Source organism: Hemicordylus capensis, chromosome 6 (genome assembly GCF_027244095.1).
Source record: "Hemicordylus capensis ecotype Gifberg chromosome 6, rHemCap1.1.pri, whole genome shotgun sequence".
Taxonomy (NCBI): domain Eukaryota; kingdom Metazoa; phylum Chordata; class Lepidosauria; order Squamata; family Cordylidae; genus Hemicordylus; species Hemicordylus capensis.
This window is the reverse complement of record NC_069662.1, coordinates 46,772,631-46,788,644: the sequence shown is the minus strand read 5'-3', so window position 1 is coordinate 46,788,644 and position 16,014 is coordinate 46,772,631. Positions and strand designations below refer to the sequence as shown.

Genomic DNA, 16,014 nt, shown 5'->3' with positions numbered 1-16,014 from the left:
TATTAAATATGTATGCTCATCCCTTGATAACTTGCATATGTGAATGGGCCATCACAGATACAGTGTTCACATAATCTCAAAGACATGGTTAAAAAAAATCAAATTATATGAATATTTGAAGCTATATATTCATGACTATATGAATTTATTCCATTTGGCCCAGCTGTGTCTCAACCAACTCACAGGGGCTTTCTGAGGTTTCACGTCCAGTTATTTCCCTGCCCTGCTACCAGACCTGATCAGTATTCCCTCTAACAGGGATTCCCAGATCCTGTTGACTACAACTCCCATAATCCCCAAGCAAAAGCCATTGCAGCTGGGGATTCTGGGAGTTGTAGTCAACCACATCTGGGAGTTCCTCTTAGAGGTAACACTGATGCATACAAAGCCTGTGCTCCACCCATCTCTGCCATGTTTTTCCAGTGTAGTCCTTTCATACATGCAGTTTTCAAGTTCCTGGAAACTGCAGCCAAATCCTGGAGGATTGGCAACCTGCTAGTACATGCATTGCATTCCTGATCCATGGACCCTGCAGTGGGTGGGGAATGAGAGCTGTCCAGCAAGCACAGGTCATCCTGCCACAGCACCCAAGGTTTTGTTGTGTCTGACTGGGCCCTGGATGTCGATAAGGCACCAGGAAAGGGACAGTTTGGCGCGGTGCAGAGGGAGAGAGCATGCAGTGTGTTTGTGACAGGGTGGGGGAGCTGGCCTTGGGACTTTGGCCTGTGTCTCTCATCTCAAGAGCACACTCCAAGATTAGCCGCTGTCTGGTTTGTGGAGCCTGGTGTTGCCAAACAAGCCCTACATGTATTGCTGTGGTTGGAGTGGGGAAGAGATAAGCTCTTTATAGCTGGTGCAGGTTGCTAGAGGGTGGGAGGCAGAGTAGAGCAAGGAGTCAACATACACCTTGCAGGGGTGTTGTGCACACCCAAGAACCCACTGCCAGTTAGTGGACAATGCGGAGCTAGATGGACCAATGACTTGGTATATGGCAGCTTCCTATGTTCTGCCTAAGAATAGGAATACAGTCCCAAGCTTCAAACAAGGGGTTTCTCCTGCATAGATTTCTGCTGTGCTTTCTTTTGTACAAAGGTACTCTGCACTTTTTGTTGTTTCCCCCCCTACAAATGGAATTATTACTATAACAACAACGACAAATTTTTATATACCGCTCTTCAACCAAAGTTCTCAAAGCAGTTTACATAGAAAAATAAACAATACATAAATAAGATGACCCCCTGTACCCAAAGGGCTCATAATCTAAAAAGAAACATAAGTTTGACACCAGAAACAGCCACTGGAGGGATGCTGTGCTGGGGTTGGATAGGGCAAATTGCTCTCCTCCTGCTAAATATAAGAGAATCACCACTTCAAAAGGTGCCTCTTTTTGTTCATTTAGCAGGGGTTTGCCAAACAATCCTTATTACAGCTCTAACTGTGCACACACACACTGCAAATAAATGACCCACCAGCACAAATCCTCAACCCTGAAGCAAATTCATACGTCGTGTACAGAAGAGACACCATCCTTTTCTTCCTGCGTTCATGATCACAACCTGTTGATAAAAATCCCTACTCCACCTACAATCATGTACTGAAGGGGCTAGAAATGCACTGGTTTGCCATTAGGACACAAGACTTGACTTGCTAGAGGAGGCCAAAGTTCTATCTAGTTCAGCATTCTATTTCCAAGGGTAGCCAGGCAGGTGCCTCGCTCTAACTCTGACCATTTCGGTTGTGAATGCAACACGATGGTTAAAGGAGAGCGAATCAGCACTGTATGGCCTTGCTTATGTGTTTTTAGTTGGGGGTACTAAACAACTCAGTACCCTGGGGGTAGGTGGGTGGGTGGCTACCAGAAGTATCAATAAAGTGCACACTTGAGCTCACCCAACATAGATTGAATTGTTCTGCCTTCATATTCCATTCTTTAACTGCTCACAGTCCAGAGAAACCCCTTCCCCACCCCTAACTTTTATAATTGACTGGAATAAGGAGGTGAGCATTCTTCCAGATTAATTATTGCAGAGTACAATGGCAGAATCTTGTGTTTACACACTCCCCCTGTCCCCGCTTCCCAGCATCCCTCTGCTATGTCCACACTCCACACACAGGTAGGAATATGCCTACATGTGTTCCAACAGTCAAACTTCTGCACAAGGCACATACAAAGGCTTGTACTTTTCAGATCACTTGACACGGAATAGTGTTTGCCCATATTTTTGCCCATTATATTTAAGTATATAAATATATATTTAAGTATACAAATCTATAAATAAATAAATAAATAAATAAGGATAAATATAAATATGCAAATATAAATATGCCTCCACCCACCCACCCCCTGGGATGGGGGATGGAGTGAGGGGGCACAGAAAGGGCAGAGTGTATCTCTTGGGGTGGGGGAGTAAGCTTTGTCTCACAAGTTAGATTTCTGAAACAGAAACCAAGAGTATATTTTCACATTAACTCTTCCATCCTAAGCATCAAGCAAAGTAAACCTGTGAGGAATTGGTTTCCCCCCACTGTACGGAGGCTTGATATATAAAACAACTGATGATAAGGAATTAAAGTGCTCTAAGAGGGAAAGTGCCTTCCTATCAAGCAAGGACAGTGGGCCAGCAATGGGGAGGGTCCTCCCCTATGCCCTATATCAGGCTCCCCCAACCTGCGCCCCCCCCAGATGTTGCTGAACTACAATTCCCATCATCCCAGCCACAATAAGTTGTAGCTGGGGGTGATGGGAATTGTAGTTTGGCAACATCTGGAGGGCCGCAGGTTGGGGAAGCCTTCCTTATATGCACCTAAAAAGATACTTCTGTTTGCAGCTAGCATAGGAACATACAAAGCTGCCTTCTACTGAATCAGACCATTTGTCCTCCTAGCTCAGCACTGTCTGGTAGCTGTTCTCCAAGGTTTCAGATAAGGTTCTTTCCCAGTCTAACCTGGAGAGCCCAGGGATTGAACCTGCATGCAGAGAATGTGCTCTGTCCGTGAGACACTACAAGCCCTTCCACTAATCTCCCAGGAGACATTAAGAGCTCTGGGTGAATTCTACAGTGCTTTACAATTTATAGCAGGGCTTCTCAAACTTGGGTCCAAAGGTGTTGCTGGACAACAACTCCCATCATTCCCAGCCCCAACGGCCATAGCTGGGGATGATGGGAGTTGTAGTCCAGCAACACGTGGGCGCTTTCCAGATTACATGCTACCACTGAGGTGAAATGCTTCAACTTGGCAGGATCGTATTGAAAAGGACCCCCAGAATCTCAAACTCCTATCATGGGAAAATACAGCTATTTTTCTGCAAAGGACTTGTAACGTTGTAGCACTATAATGCAAAGATAAAATCCGAAATAAGGCATCAGAAATGTGAATGGCACCTTGCTGTCAGTGCAGAGACTGTGTTGTCACAACACAGGAAGTACGGAAGCACACTTAGCAGATCCGTAGTGACATTGTTGTAGGTTTTAATCTGGAAAGCACCCTGGGGGCCCAAGCTTGATTATCCCCAATTTATAGAAATAATAAGGGACGAGGGATGAGATTCTTTCCCCCCTAAGGCACATGATTAGAATAACCATGTTCCTGAGGAAAAGCAGGCAGGATGAGTCCTCTTTCAAAGGAGAAAAACATTTAATATATGCAGCACAGGTAGCAATTACTCTGGTGGGGCTCACTGGCTTTTAGCAGCTGTGTAAAAGTCAGAAATTTAGCATGTGAAGCTCTCCTCTTGAAGAAATGCAATAATGGAGAGTGTGCCACCTGTTGAATTTCTGCTTGACACAGTGCTGTCAAAAAAGCACAGGAGCCTTCACAGAAAAAAGTGGCAAGCTTACTCAGTTGCCACAGTTTACCTTGCACAGTTATGTAAGGGCATCAGATACAACCTGCCTCACACTCAGCAGGTTCACATGGTATCTGCTTACCAGTTCCAGGGATTTTTCAAGTGCGGCCATCTTCTCTTCTAAACGGTCTGGAATAGTCCGAGGAGGGAGTGTGCTCAGGACCATCTTTTCAGAGGGCTGTCCCATATCAGCTCCCCCATCTGGGAAGGAAAAAGAAACCAACCTAGGAGCTATCACCATATCACATCATCCGAAAGGAATTGTTTTCAAATCCCTCCACTTCATTGTTTTCCCAGAGCAGAGGAAAGAACCACCAAGATTGAGAGGCCACATTTGCTTCTTTATGTCTTACAGTTATCTCCCATCCTTCCTCCTTGGATCTCAGGGCAGCTGCACTCACAACAACCCCGTTAAGCCTAAGATTAGGCTTCAGGGCAATCTGCTTCAGGCCACTTCCTAAAGCATCACTGCTGAACAGCAGAGATTTGAACATAGGAAGCTGCCATATACCGAGTCTGACCATTGGTCCATATAGCTCAGTATTGTCTTCACAGACTGGCAGCAACTTCTCCAAGGTTGCTGGCAGGAATCTCTCTCAGTCTTATCTTGGAGATGCTGCCAGGGAGGGAACTTGGGACCTAGATGCTCTTCCCAGAGCAGCCCCATCCCTTAAGGGGAATATCTTTACAGTGCTCAAACATCAAGTTTCCCATTCATATGCAACCAGGGCGGACCCTGCTTAGCTAAGGGCATGTCAGCACACTATCCGCTGCACACGCTACTGGCTTTCCCATAGCAAGACTCCTGTATCTTCCATCCCTGAACAGGAAGAAATGAAACAGATGCCATTTGTCCCTGCTTAAGGGACAAGTGCCACTGCTAGGGGTTAATAGGAGGAGGAGGAGGCAGAGTGAACAGAAAGTCTGGGCTCCTTTAGCAATCTCCATCTCCTTTTCAGCACTGCAAGTCCAAATACCTCCAAAGACTTGGGAGGTAAAAGTTTTCTACATCACTGCATCTCTGTGCAAGGGGAAAACAAAAACAAAAACAAAAAACAGCACATTGAATTTTTGGCTATCACACAGCTATGAAAATACAGGAGCCCTGCTGAACGGGGAGGACAAAGGTGACAAGCCTAATTCCAGACAGCCTACATCCCAGGACTTTAATCCCATCCCCATGCAGACCCCTGCTCATGAAATACCCACACTTCAGGAGCCCCAACATCTCCAAGGCCCCTTCTGTTTCAAAGACTGGACTCGACTTCTTTTTCAGTGGAGCCTTCTAGATTTCCCCACCCTTCCAACTCCTTCCCTTAAAGGAGAACAGTGGGGAGGAAGAGAGGAGAGGCTGGTTATTACATCTTTTGCACCTACCTTTGGAAGATGTGGGTATCACAGCAGTTGAGGTTTTCTTCTCTGATCCTCCAAAAAACCAAAACTGAGCAGTGCTAGGGGTTAATAGGAGGAGGAGGCAGAGTGAACAGGTCTGGGCTCCTTTAGCAATCCCCATCTCCCTTTCAGCACTGCAAGTCTCTGACACCCAACCTTTGGCACCTGCAATCCAAGCTCTTATCAGCCCGATGCCCACCCACCAAACTCTCTCTGCCAATCAGCTGGTATCTCCTTCCAGTGCGCTAAATTCTGTTGAATGCTGGTCTCCGACTTTGCAGAGCAATCTAGTAAAATCTGATTGGACAGCTGCTCAGATGCCCATGTCTACAAAGAGTTTTACTTTTCTGGCTGGACTCCTGCTCCTTTAAACAGCTACTGAGGGCCACTCCACATTACAACTGCTGTGGAAAACACCAGTAAAGTTCTGTGGGAAACACCAGTAGTGATCCCTCTAGGCAATACATAACATGTGGATATTATACACAAGAGTTCAAGAACCTTTGACTGAACACCAGTATACATGCATCTAGGGAACGCGGCCTAATCAGGTTTCCTACGTGCATATGCACTGGCACACAACGATTTTGTTTCTATATCTATTAATAATTATAGAATACTTGCATACCACATTTCAACAAAAAGTTCACGAACTGGATCACACAGTCGATGTGTAATCAACTGACTGACTGACAAACAGATAGATAAGGCTCCCTGCCCCAAAAGGAACAATCTACAAAAATAAAATCAAACCAAGGGAGGCAACAGCCACTGGAGGGACTCTATGCTGCGATGAATAGAGACAGTTGTCCCCCCCCGCCCCCCATTAAATATGAGAGCCACCACAAACACTGGAGCCTCTTTGCTAGTGTTCCCTCTAACAGGAATTCCCAGGTGTTGTTGACTACAACTCCCATGATCCCCAGCCAAAGGCCACTGCAGCTGGGGATGCTGGGCTTTGTAGTGAACAAAACCTGGGAATCCCTGTTAGAGAGAACACTGCTCTTTGCCCAGTTCTCAGGAGTCCAGTTAGCAGGATGCGTGCGTGACATCCACAGGTGATGCTAGCTATTGAAACACTGGTATAACACTGGTGATTCCCACACCAATTACAATGCGTGGAGTCATTATTTATTTAATTTATATAACTCAGACTGAGTTGTCTTCAGTCCTGAGTAAAAAAAAAAAGACGCAAAGGAGAGGACCAACGTTCTCCCATGTACCACAAAGAAAAGGGCCCCTTTCAGGCTGGATGGAGGAGAATGAAAAGGACTTTTGTCTCACAGAAGCTCAGGACTATCTTTGAGATGGGGAGGGAGACAAGAGTAAGGAAAGGATCCGAATGAACAGCTCTCACTGGCAGCAGTGTCGCTGAAGGCTAGGACTGGACTGGGAGGGGGATTAATAGATCTCTGAGGCTGCTGGGACCATCATCACTTGGCCCTTGAAGAGCACACCCCATCCATCCTGTTCTTTGCCTCTGTCCATGAGCATGCTACCCACTATGTAATGTACAGACTAAACACCATCCCAAGGCGTCAGTGGGATGATAAGGTCTTGGTGGAGTGGGGGGGTACCTGTTTGGGTTTTGAAAACAGCTCAAGGCTGCCTTGGGTCATGGATGGCTATGCTCTCTTGTTCAGAGAGAGGGAGGGAGGGGAAAGGTGGTGGTGGTGGTATGGAAAGTTGGCTCCAAGAACCAGCTAAGGAAGATGTTTCCTCCATAGAAATTTCTTCCACTCTTTGTGTGAAGACATCACATGAATTGACATAGGTGGCAAAAACACATTTGTCTCCTTTTAATTTGTCTCTTTAAAAAATTCTAATCAGAAATACAATTAATATTTACAAATGGGTATCAAATTATAACAATAATACATGCAGATTGTTATGTTCATCATATTTAGCATTCCAAAAAGGTACCAGTAAAGATCAGGTCTTTTATGGGCCCTTCCAGGCAGAGGTTTATTCCACCATGAACATTCATTTTTACGGGCAATTTTGCAGGTTATCCAGGTGATGTTCTCCATATCCCATTGGAAGTTTACCATGTTCCTGTGAAACACACCCATTTCTTTCCAAGCCTCCAAGCTACTGGCAATAGCTGGTGACTGTCTGGGCGGGTGCTCCACCCACCAAAGAGGGAGTCCTCGATCTTCTGCAGGGAGGTAAGCTTTTTAAGGCTTCCTCCCCGTTAACCCTCTTGCCTTTTCTGAGAGAGAGAGAGAGAGAGAGAGAGAGAGAGAGAGAGAGAGAGAGAGAGAGAGAAGAAACACCTCATTTATTCTGACTTGAAATCACTAGCGGAATAACTTACACAAGGAGCAAACATGTACACAGGAAGCTGCCATACTGAGTCAGACCATTGGTCCATCTGGCTCAGTATTGTCAACACTGACTGGCAGCAGTTCTCCAAGGATACAGGCAGGAGTCTCTCCCAGCCCTACCTGGAGATGCCAGGGAGTGAACCTGGGACCTCAGCTGCTCTTCCACTGAGCTATGGTCCCATCCCCTAAAGGGAATATCCGTACAGTGCTCACATGTAGTCTCCCATCCAAATGAAAACCAAGCATTTGTAAAGGGGATTTGTAAAGGGGATATTATTCATGATTGCTGCCACAAGACCAAACTTTGAGGTGGTGTATTTTTTGTGTGTGAGGTTGAAGTGAGGTGAGCTTAGCTCCCAAGGGCACACTCTGCTCTTCCACACCTGAGCACACCTTTGCCACTGTGCCATTTCCAGAAGGCTCATGGAAGTGGCAGAGAAAAACAAGGGAAAGTTAGAATAAAATGCCACGAATCTAGTGGGTGATGATGGAGCTTCCAGTTCCCTCACATCCCACACTTATACTCAGTTGTTAACTCAAGACTAGGAAATGATTTCATGGTGGAACAACACAACACATCACAAGGGAAATATATATCATGTGGGATGTATTCTGTAAAACTAGAATAGCCATATCTATCGGGTTTGCCATCAGAGGATTCACTCTACTTCCCATTATTATTACACCTTTTTAATTTTTATTAGGGATGTGGATGTGGGAACTGGGTGGTGGGTGGGCCCGGCCCCTCCGGGTACTTCTGGGCAAAGAGGGGACTGGACAGCAAGGGGGGTATGCTGCCGCCCTGAAGGAGCCTTGAATAATGGAGTGCTGGGGGGGGGGAGCGGAGGGAGGAGGAAGTGTACCTTCCCCCACCCTTAAAGTGCGACACCTTTGAACAGGCCAAACAGCCGGTAGTTTGAACCAGGCCTCCAAACGGGTTCATGCACATCCATAATTTTTATTTATTTTTACATTTATATCCCATTCTTCCTCCACAGAGCCTAGAGTTATGTTACATGGTTATGTTTCTCCTCACAACAACCCTGTGAAGTAGGTTAGTCAGAGAGAAAAGTGACTGGCCCAGAGTCACCCAGTGAGTTTCATGGCTGAATGGGGATTTGAACTTGGGCCTCCCCGGTCTTAGTCCAACACTCTAACCAAGACACCACACTGAACCATTAGCAATGTGTTTTCTTACAACTTTTGTGTGGGTTGGTTCCTATAGAAATGCCCAGTCACCAACCCCTTCACAATAAATACTGTGAAAGAACAATCAAATCACCTCACTATCGGCTCCGTTTGTGTGTGTGTCTATTTGCAGAAAAATATCTTTCATATTTACAGATCTGATCATCAGAAATATAATGCAAAGTAACAGAAGGAATTCTCTCTGGAAGACTGTGAGCATGGAGAGTTGCTCCGGGAACATGGTACCACCACCACCACCCTGATTGAAGTGGTGCTGCTCTCACTGCTCACTTAGGATTCTTTTACCTTGTCTGGTTTGAGTGTCTTATGTTTTGGACAATACCAGATGTAACACGAAACACAAACACCTATTAATCCCAGTTTGTATGTCTTATGGAATGAAAATGGGAACCACTAGAGAGCTATCAACATGTATTCTGGATAATGGTTTGTACACTGAACACAGAATTTGGGTTTTGCTCTGAATCATGAGAGAGGACTTCCTGTTTATGATACAGACCCTCATGGTCCAGATCAGTTATCAATAATGTCCTGGTGCCGATATAGCAAAATGATTTGGCTTAAGGATATTTTCCTAAATTCAAAGGTTATTGGCTTGAATAAGAGAAATTATTTTGGCATATAAACCATGTCATCTTTTCCACATCTACACATATGAATCAAACCAACCTATGCAAGAAAATGAAAGATCTCTAGAGAGGGTCTTTCAATTCTGTTTTTATCTCTGTATATTTAATCTAAGAAGCAGTTTGGACAATTAGCCTGCAAGATTGTGGAAAAGTAAACAGTAACCAACAATGAATCTTACTCTTCTCACATCTATCTCACATTACACAGCAATTTCTTGAAGAAATCTTTTACAATTTTGCTTTAACTAAATATTTTGTGTCAAATATTTACCATCATACAAGAAAGAATAATAAGGCACATAAAAAGACCTCAGTATAAGCCATAGGGCTAAAGGGGGTTGCTTCATATAATCTCTTCTATAATCTATTAAAGGATTTTTTGGGATATGCTTATTTCCAGTCAATCTCCAATAGTGCTATAGTGCACCCCTTGTGTGAATACAGCCTAATACACATTATTGTTGGGGAAATGCATCTCACCACAGGTTATTGGCAGCAAAACCAAAATCCATCTAGAAACATGGTATAACACCTCATGGTGACGCTTAATCAAAACAGAATAGAGCAACACTCTAACCTCTACGCTATGCTGGCTCTCCAGATACCACATCAACTGTTCGCTCAAGCTTTTATTTGATTGTCTCTGCTGCTGCTCTTTGTACTCTGCATTGCTTTTATTTTAATTTTTTAATCAGATTTGTTTTATATTTTTAGCTTAATATTTTAATTGTGGTTTTTTAAATAATCTTGTTTTTAAATTTTGCTGTAAACCGCCTTGGGATTGTTTTAATGAAAGGTGGTATATAAATTTAACAACAAACAAACAAACAAACAAACAAGGATGTCATAGTAACCTAATGGTTACTTCAGGAGCAGAGCCAGCTGAACGGTAGCCTAGGTCCAGCCCCGCTTGATGGTCCCTCTAATGACGTCCTGTGTGAGTGATGTCACACGCATGGGGAATGGCTGGGCCCCAAGAAAACTTCCCCACCCTCCCACCCCCGCATCCCCTGGCTACAGAGCGCCCCAAGTGAGCGCTTCCCTGTCCTTTTCAGGCAGCGCTTGCAGCCTGAAAGCAATTATTTCCCTTTCTCTCCCTTTCTGAAGACAGGAAGGGTGGAACCCTGCCTAGGTCAGTCTAGTGCTCAGTGTCCATTATTCTCAACTTAATTACTGTTTTCATCTGGTCATGGACCATAGCAAGTTGTGGGGGCGGAGGGGATAAAGCCTAGCAGTGACAATTGAGTCCACACGGCCCTTTCCCAGGAAGATTGAAAACTGTCTGATAGGGTTAGAGGGGCCAAGCCCCAAGGGTTGAGGGATTGTTCAAGCCAGAGCTGGTCTTGTGGTAGCAAGCATGACTTGTCCCCTTAGCTAAGCTGCATATGAATGTGAGACTAGAAGTGTGAGCACTGTAAGATATTCCCCTCAGGGGATGCAGCCGCTCTGGGAAGAGCAGAAAGTTTCAAGTTCCCTCCCTGGCTTCTCCAAGTTAGGGCTGAGAGAGATTCCTGCCTGCAACCTTGGAGAAGCCATTGCCAGTCTGTGAAGACAATATGGAGCTAGATAGACCAATGGTCTAACTCAGTATGTGGCAGCTTCCTATGTTTCTATGTTACTTACCTGGTTGTGAGACTAAAATGGAACCCCTCACACAGCACACACGTAAGTTGCCTTAAGTTCTTTCCGAGGGCCAGTTCTGATGAATGCCGCCCAGCACAGGTGATAAGCTCAGGAATATGCCAAGATGGCAGCTAACCTGGCATCACAGGAGGATGTCCAAGGCATCCCTTAATAACATGATGGGGGGGGGCAGTAATCTGAATTGCTCCTCTACATGTGTTTCAAAAACCTTCAAACCCTGAAACGTGTTTAGAGGGGCAATTTAGATAAACACCGCCTTCATGTGAAGGGAACAGGTAGGGGATGTATATGTCACTGCTGAACCACCTGTAGTATAGACTCCCACTTAGAAGAATTTTTACTCTGGCAAGATGCAATGCCCTGCCTTCAGCCCTCTTAGAGGGCAGATATAGAGGGACTCCCTATGGGGAGAGGCTCTATCCATGTGGGGAGGGTCAAGTGGAAACAGTCACCCATGTGCTGTTGGAATATTTGTTCTATAGAGACCTGCATCGGGATCTCATCTACCCTTTGATGGCTAAATGCCCAGGTCTTGATTCTCCTCAGATGATTGGCAGGCTGTTGGAAGGAAGTAATTCCAGCACCACCAGACAGGTAGCTAAATTTTGTAGCGCAGCCCTCCGTTTGCATAAGAGCTTAATAACGGGAAAATAGGTGATGGATTTAAGGCCAGAGCAACTTTTGCAGCTACAGTGTGGCTAACTGCAGGGGGGCACGCAGGTATTGGGATCACCTGTATATCATCAGTAAATCTAACAATAACATTTTCCCAAGTTCCTGAATTGTTTAACCTCTCTCAGATTCAGGAGTCGGGAAGGCAACTGTTTGAGTTTTGATCTGTGTGTAATTGTCTCATAAGTATGAAATACTGCTGCCTCCTTTTATTCTTAATTATGTATTTTTAGTAGTATTTTCAGTAGCTTGATCTATGCCGAGGAGGACTTTTTGAAATTTATTTGGTTTTATTGTTTGTTGTAGAAGTTTGTCTTCTCTTCTACATTTGTTTTAATCTCATGCTGGTCACTGACCAAAATAAAGAGATGTTGTATAGACGAGAATGTGGCTTTAGTTTCAGGACTGTTTTCCTTCTCCTGACTGTTCTTTCTGCTGTGGTGCCCTCATGCGGCCATTCCTGAAAATGCAGGCAGCAGAAATGCAGGCAACTGTCCAGAAGCCAGGTGCACAGCTATCTGCTCTTACACCTTAGATATTCCTAGTCTTCCCTGCTGCACTGTCACCCTTCCACCCATTGGGACATAAAGGGTTGCTAACCTAGGTTTAGTTTTAACAAGAGCTGGATATCTTGGAGCACATTTAGAGGTTGCTGCTTACAACAGGTGCAGAGTTGCTCAGATTTCTATTGCACATTAGATACCGGATGCCCTTGAACCTTTTGGAAACTTCAGCTGGTTCAAAATAGGCTGCTGACTGGCATGGATTATAGGGAACAGGATGGATTACATCTTGCCCATGTTGAAACAGCTTTGCTAGCTTCCCGTATGTTTTGGAATAAAATTCAAGGGGCAGCAACACCCCATTGTTGAACATCTCCCCTAGCTTTGTAAAAGGCTTATAGCTATTTAGGTCCAGGTAAAAAACATTTCTATGGTGTTTAACACAGTATGTTAAAGTAATTTGTGTTTTATTTTTGCTGTTCTCTAGTTTGTGTTGGAGTTTTATCTGTTCTGTTTTCTGCTGGTGTGGGTCTTTTGACGTGGTGTGTGCATTTGTAAGCTGCCTCAGACTTTTTTTGTGTGTGTGTGGCAGAGGGGAAACAAGTTATTATGCTACTAAATGTTTTTTTTAATACTATTTCCCTCGATGTCCTTTGCTTGTGCTCTTGTGATCTTTTCACATAGCTGCACCATAGTTATTCTCCCTCCAAGTTTTCCTTTTTCTCTGACTCCTCTCTCTGGCCTTCCCCTCATCCTTTTGGAGCACTCTCTCTTCCAGATCCTATGTTGGAGAGGTGTGGAGAGTGGATAGAGAAAACTTTCTCCCTCTCTCACAACACCAGACCCAGAGGTCATCCCATGAAACTGACTGGCAAGAAATTAAGGACAGATGAGAACAATACTTTTCCACACAGAGCATAATTAATCTATAGAATTCTCTGCCACAAAACTTGGTGAGGACCACCAGCCTGGATGGTTGTAAAAGGAGCTTAGACAAATTCATGGAGGAAAGGTCTATCAATGGCTACTAGTCTTGGTGTTTAGATGGCAGGATGTCTCTGAATATGCAGGGGAGCAATAGCAAGAGAGAGTGTATGCCTTCATCTCCTGCCTGTGAACTTCCCAGAGACATCTATTGTGGTCACTGTAGGAAACAGGATGCTGGACTAGATAGGCCTTGATCTGACCCAACAGGGCTCTTCTTATGTCTTTATGTATTCTATCCACTATCTGTCAGTCTTTTAATTAATGTATTTTAATACAAGGCTTCAACTATATTTTCAGAGTAGTTTACATAAGGAATAATAGTAATCATATTAAGTCCACAATTTAAAAATAAATTACAGAATGTTAAAAGCAGTAATTAGAAGCAGCAGAAACCTCGCTAACCTCTCCTGCTTTCCTGGCCTGCCACATTATAAGGCCCCCAGTTCCTGTTTTCCTAAGCCCATGATTCACTGCTCTGCCTGTTTGAGCCTGCTCTCATATTACAGCAGCTCAGCCAATCAGTGCCAAAGATTTCTCCACCACCATCACCCCTTTAACTCATTACATTATAGATCTGTGTCAGAACTAGCTCCAGTTCTAGCAAATACATCAAAGGGAAATATTCATTCTTGTGCTTGCTGCCTGAATGAGATGGGCATGGGCTTAATGGGCATTCTTCTGGAACATTCATGTGGATCTAAGAACTCCAGCCCTTCCATTCTCAAGCAAGAAGCTTAAAACTATGTAGTAGTCTCTGCTCATACATGCACTTCACATCTGCATTCCATGTGGCTGGCTTCCCACAGAAAGCATGACAGTATCCTGGCTGCAGGGACCTATGAGTGAGAAAAGGCACAGTGAAAAAAAGAAAGAAAGAACTCTCAGTGTATTATTCAGCCAGCTTCCCCTCAGCCTTGCAATATGAATGATAGATGTATGCACCAACAAACTGCTGGTTCAGCCATTGGTTATGCATTCCCCCACCCTGCTCACTTCCCCAAGGGCTTCTGATAGGCTGTCAGGCCCCCTTTTTATTTTCCAAAGAGCCACATAAATGTTTATCCATTAATTAATGACCTTAACAACAACAATAAATATTCCTTGAAAAGGCTTCTTGGTAACATCACAAACACTAGCCAATCACTGCTGTAAACAACCTGCTTCGGCTGTAAACTTAACTATTTCCCCCCAAAGCTCAGATCTGGAGAGGAAAGGACATTTCACTTGAATGAAGCAAGGATGCTTCCAAAACAGCTCTACGGATCTAAAAACGATACATCTGTCCACTCTACTTCTCATTTAGGACATTCTCTACATGTCCCCCAAAAGATTGAGAGGGTTGAGTGAGGTCCTGCGAGAGTTCCAAAAATCGCCTTGGGAAGGAACGGCAGGAGCAGGAACATTGTCTGGGATGGAAGGGTAATGGGCGGCGAGGCGCCTGTTGGAGGCCGGGCCGGGAGGGGAACGGACGGCAAGACAAAAAAGGGGCGTAGAGAAGGCGGTGGGTTTCTGAGCTGCGCAGCTGAGAGGATCCTAGATGGGCGGGTGGCAGCGGGCTCCCAAAAATGGCCAGACGGAAGCTGGTGGAGCAAATGGGGCTGTTGTGGCGGGCATGGGGGCTGGGAGGGGGGAGAACAGCGGAGGAGGGAATGGGGAACAGACTGGGGCAGGAAGGAGTGGGGGAAGCGGCGCAGATGCTGTGCGCTGGGTCTGCTAGTTTTATTATTATTTCTCTACGTCAATCGTTTTGAGAACTTTTGTTGAAAAGTGGTATATACATATTTGTAGTAGTAGCAGAAATGAGGCTGAAGCTCAGTAGCAGACCATCTGCAGAAGGTCCCAGGTTGAATCCCTGGCATCTCTGGGTAGGCTGAGAGGGGGGAAAAACCTGCCTGAAGCCCTGGAGAGTTGCTGCCAATCAGAGTTAGACAATATTGAGCTAGATCGACCAATGGTCTGACTGGGTAGAAGGCAGCTTCCTGTGTTTCCTAAATAAGTGAAGCTCAGCCTGACAATAGTTCATATGGCATTTAAAACAATGTATAAGTAATGTATTTGTCTAATGTCTTAGTTAAATGTTAAGTAGTTTAAATATTGTGTACTATGATTTCATAAAAACTCTTATGAGAATAAATTATTCTTTTGGATCGCAGGGATAAGGGATTGCCTTCAACTGAGTTGAGAGAAAAGCGGGCTGAAAACCATTGTTCTAGTCCAGTTGCTTACTCACTGCAGGAATCTGCCACTGTATCCCTGACGGGTGGCCTTCCACCCAGCCTCTTTGAAAAGAAGAGCCCACCAGCTGTGGGAGGCAGGCCATTTCACGGTCAAACTAGGGATGTGCACGGAACTGCAGTGGGGAGGTGCTTTTTTAAGAGCGGGGGAGGGTGCACTTACCCCTCCCGCTGCTTCCCCCCCCACCGTCCATTTACCTTCAAGCCCATCGGGGCAGCAGCATACCTCCCTGCCACCCCGTTGCCCCCACCATCTGGATCTGACCGGAAGTCTCTGATGTGCATGAGTGTGCCGGCACAAACACCCTCCCCCACTCTTAAAATTAGATGCACACACACACCGCCATCGAACTGGTGGAACTACCCGTTCCGTGCACATCCCTATGTCAAACTGCTCTTACCAATTAAATGTTGTCATATGAGAAAAACAAAAGACAATACCTTATGTGACAGCCTTTAATATGTGTATTACTTACCTTAGATGCTTTATGTCTTCATGACAGAATATCTGTATAATTCCTCATGTTAATTTCTATATGAGGGGAAAAACACACACACCACAGGTTCATT

The 16,014-nt window shown here is 44.9% G+C and overlaps 1 protein-coding gene across 21 annotated transcripts in view; it reads right to left on the bottom strand.

The window, feature by feature from the left end:
- Positions 1-16,014, bottom strand: part of LOC128329473 (collagen alpha-1(XVIII) chain-like) — a 79,847-nt gene that overhangs the window by 40,707 nt on the left and 23,126 nt on the right. For 16 of the 21 annotated variants that reach the window (XM_053260758.1, XM_053260757.1, XM_053260761.1 and 13 more), the window contains 5 exons: positions 15,921-15,976; positions 13,975-14,046; positions 7,163-7,451; positions 5,225-5,298; positions 3,930-4,048 (listed from right to left, as the gene is read on the bottom strand). In XM_053260758.1, coding sequence (XP_053116733.1) covers positions 3,930-4,048; positions 5,225-5,298; positions 7,163-7,311 — 342 coding nt within the window. In that variant the 5' untranslated portion in view covers positions 7,312-7,451; positions 13,975-14,046; positions 15,921-15,976. Of the gene's footprint in view, positions 1-3,929; positions 4,049-5,056; positions 5,163-5,224; positions 5,299-7,162; positions 7,452-13,974; positions 14,047-15,920; positions 15,977-16,014 lie in introns of all 21 variants that reach the window. The other 5 variants (XM_053260764.1, XM_053260765.1, XM_053260766.1 and 2 more) reach the window with 5 other exon arrangements.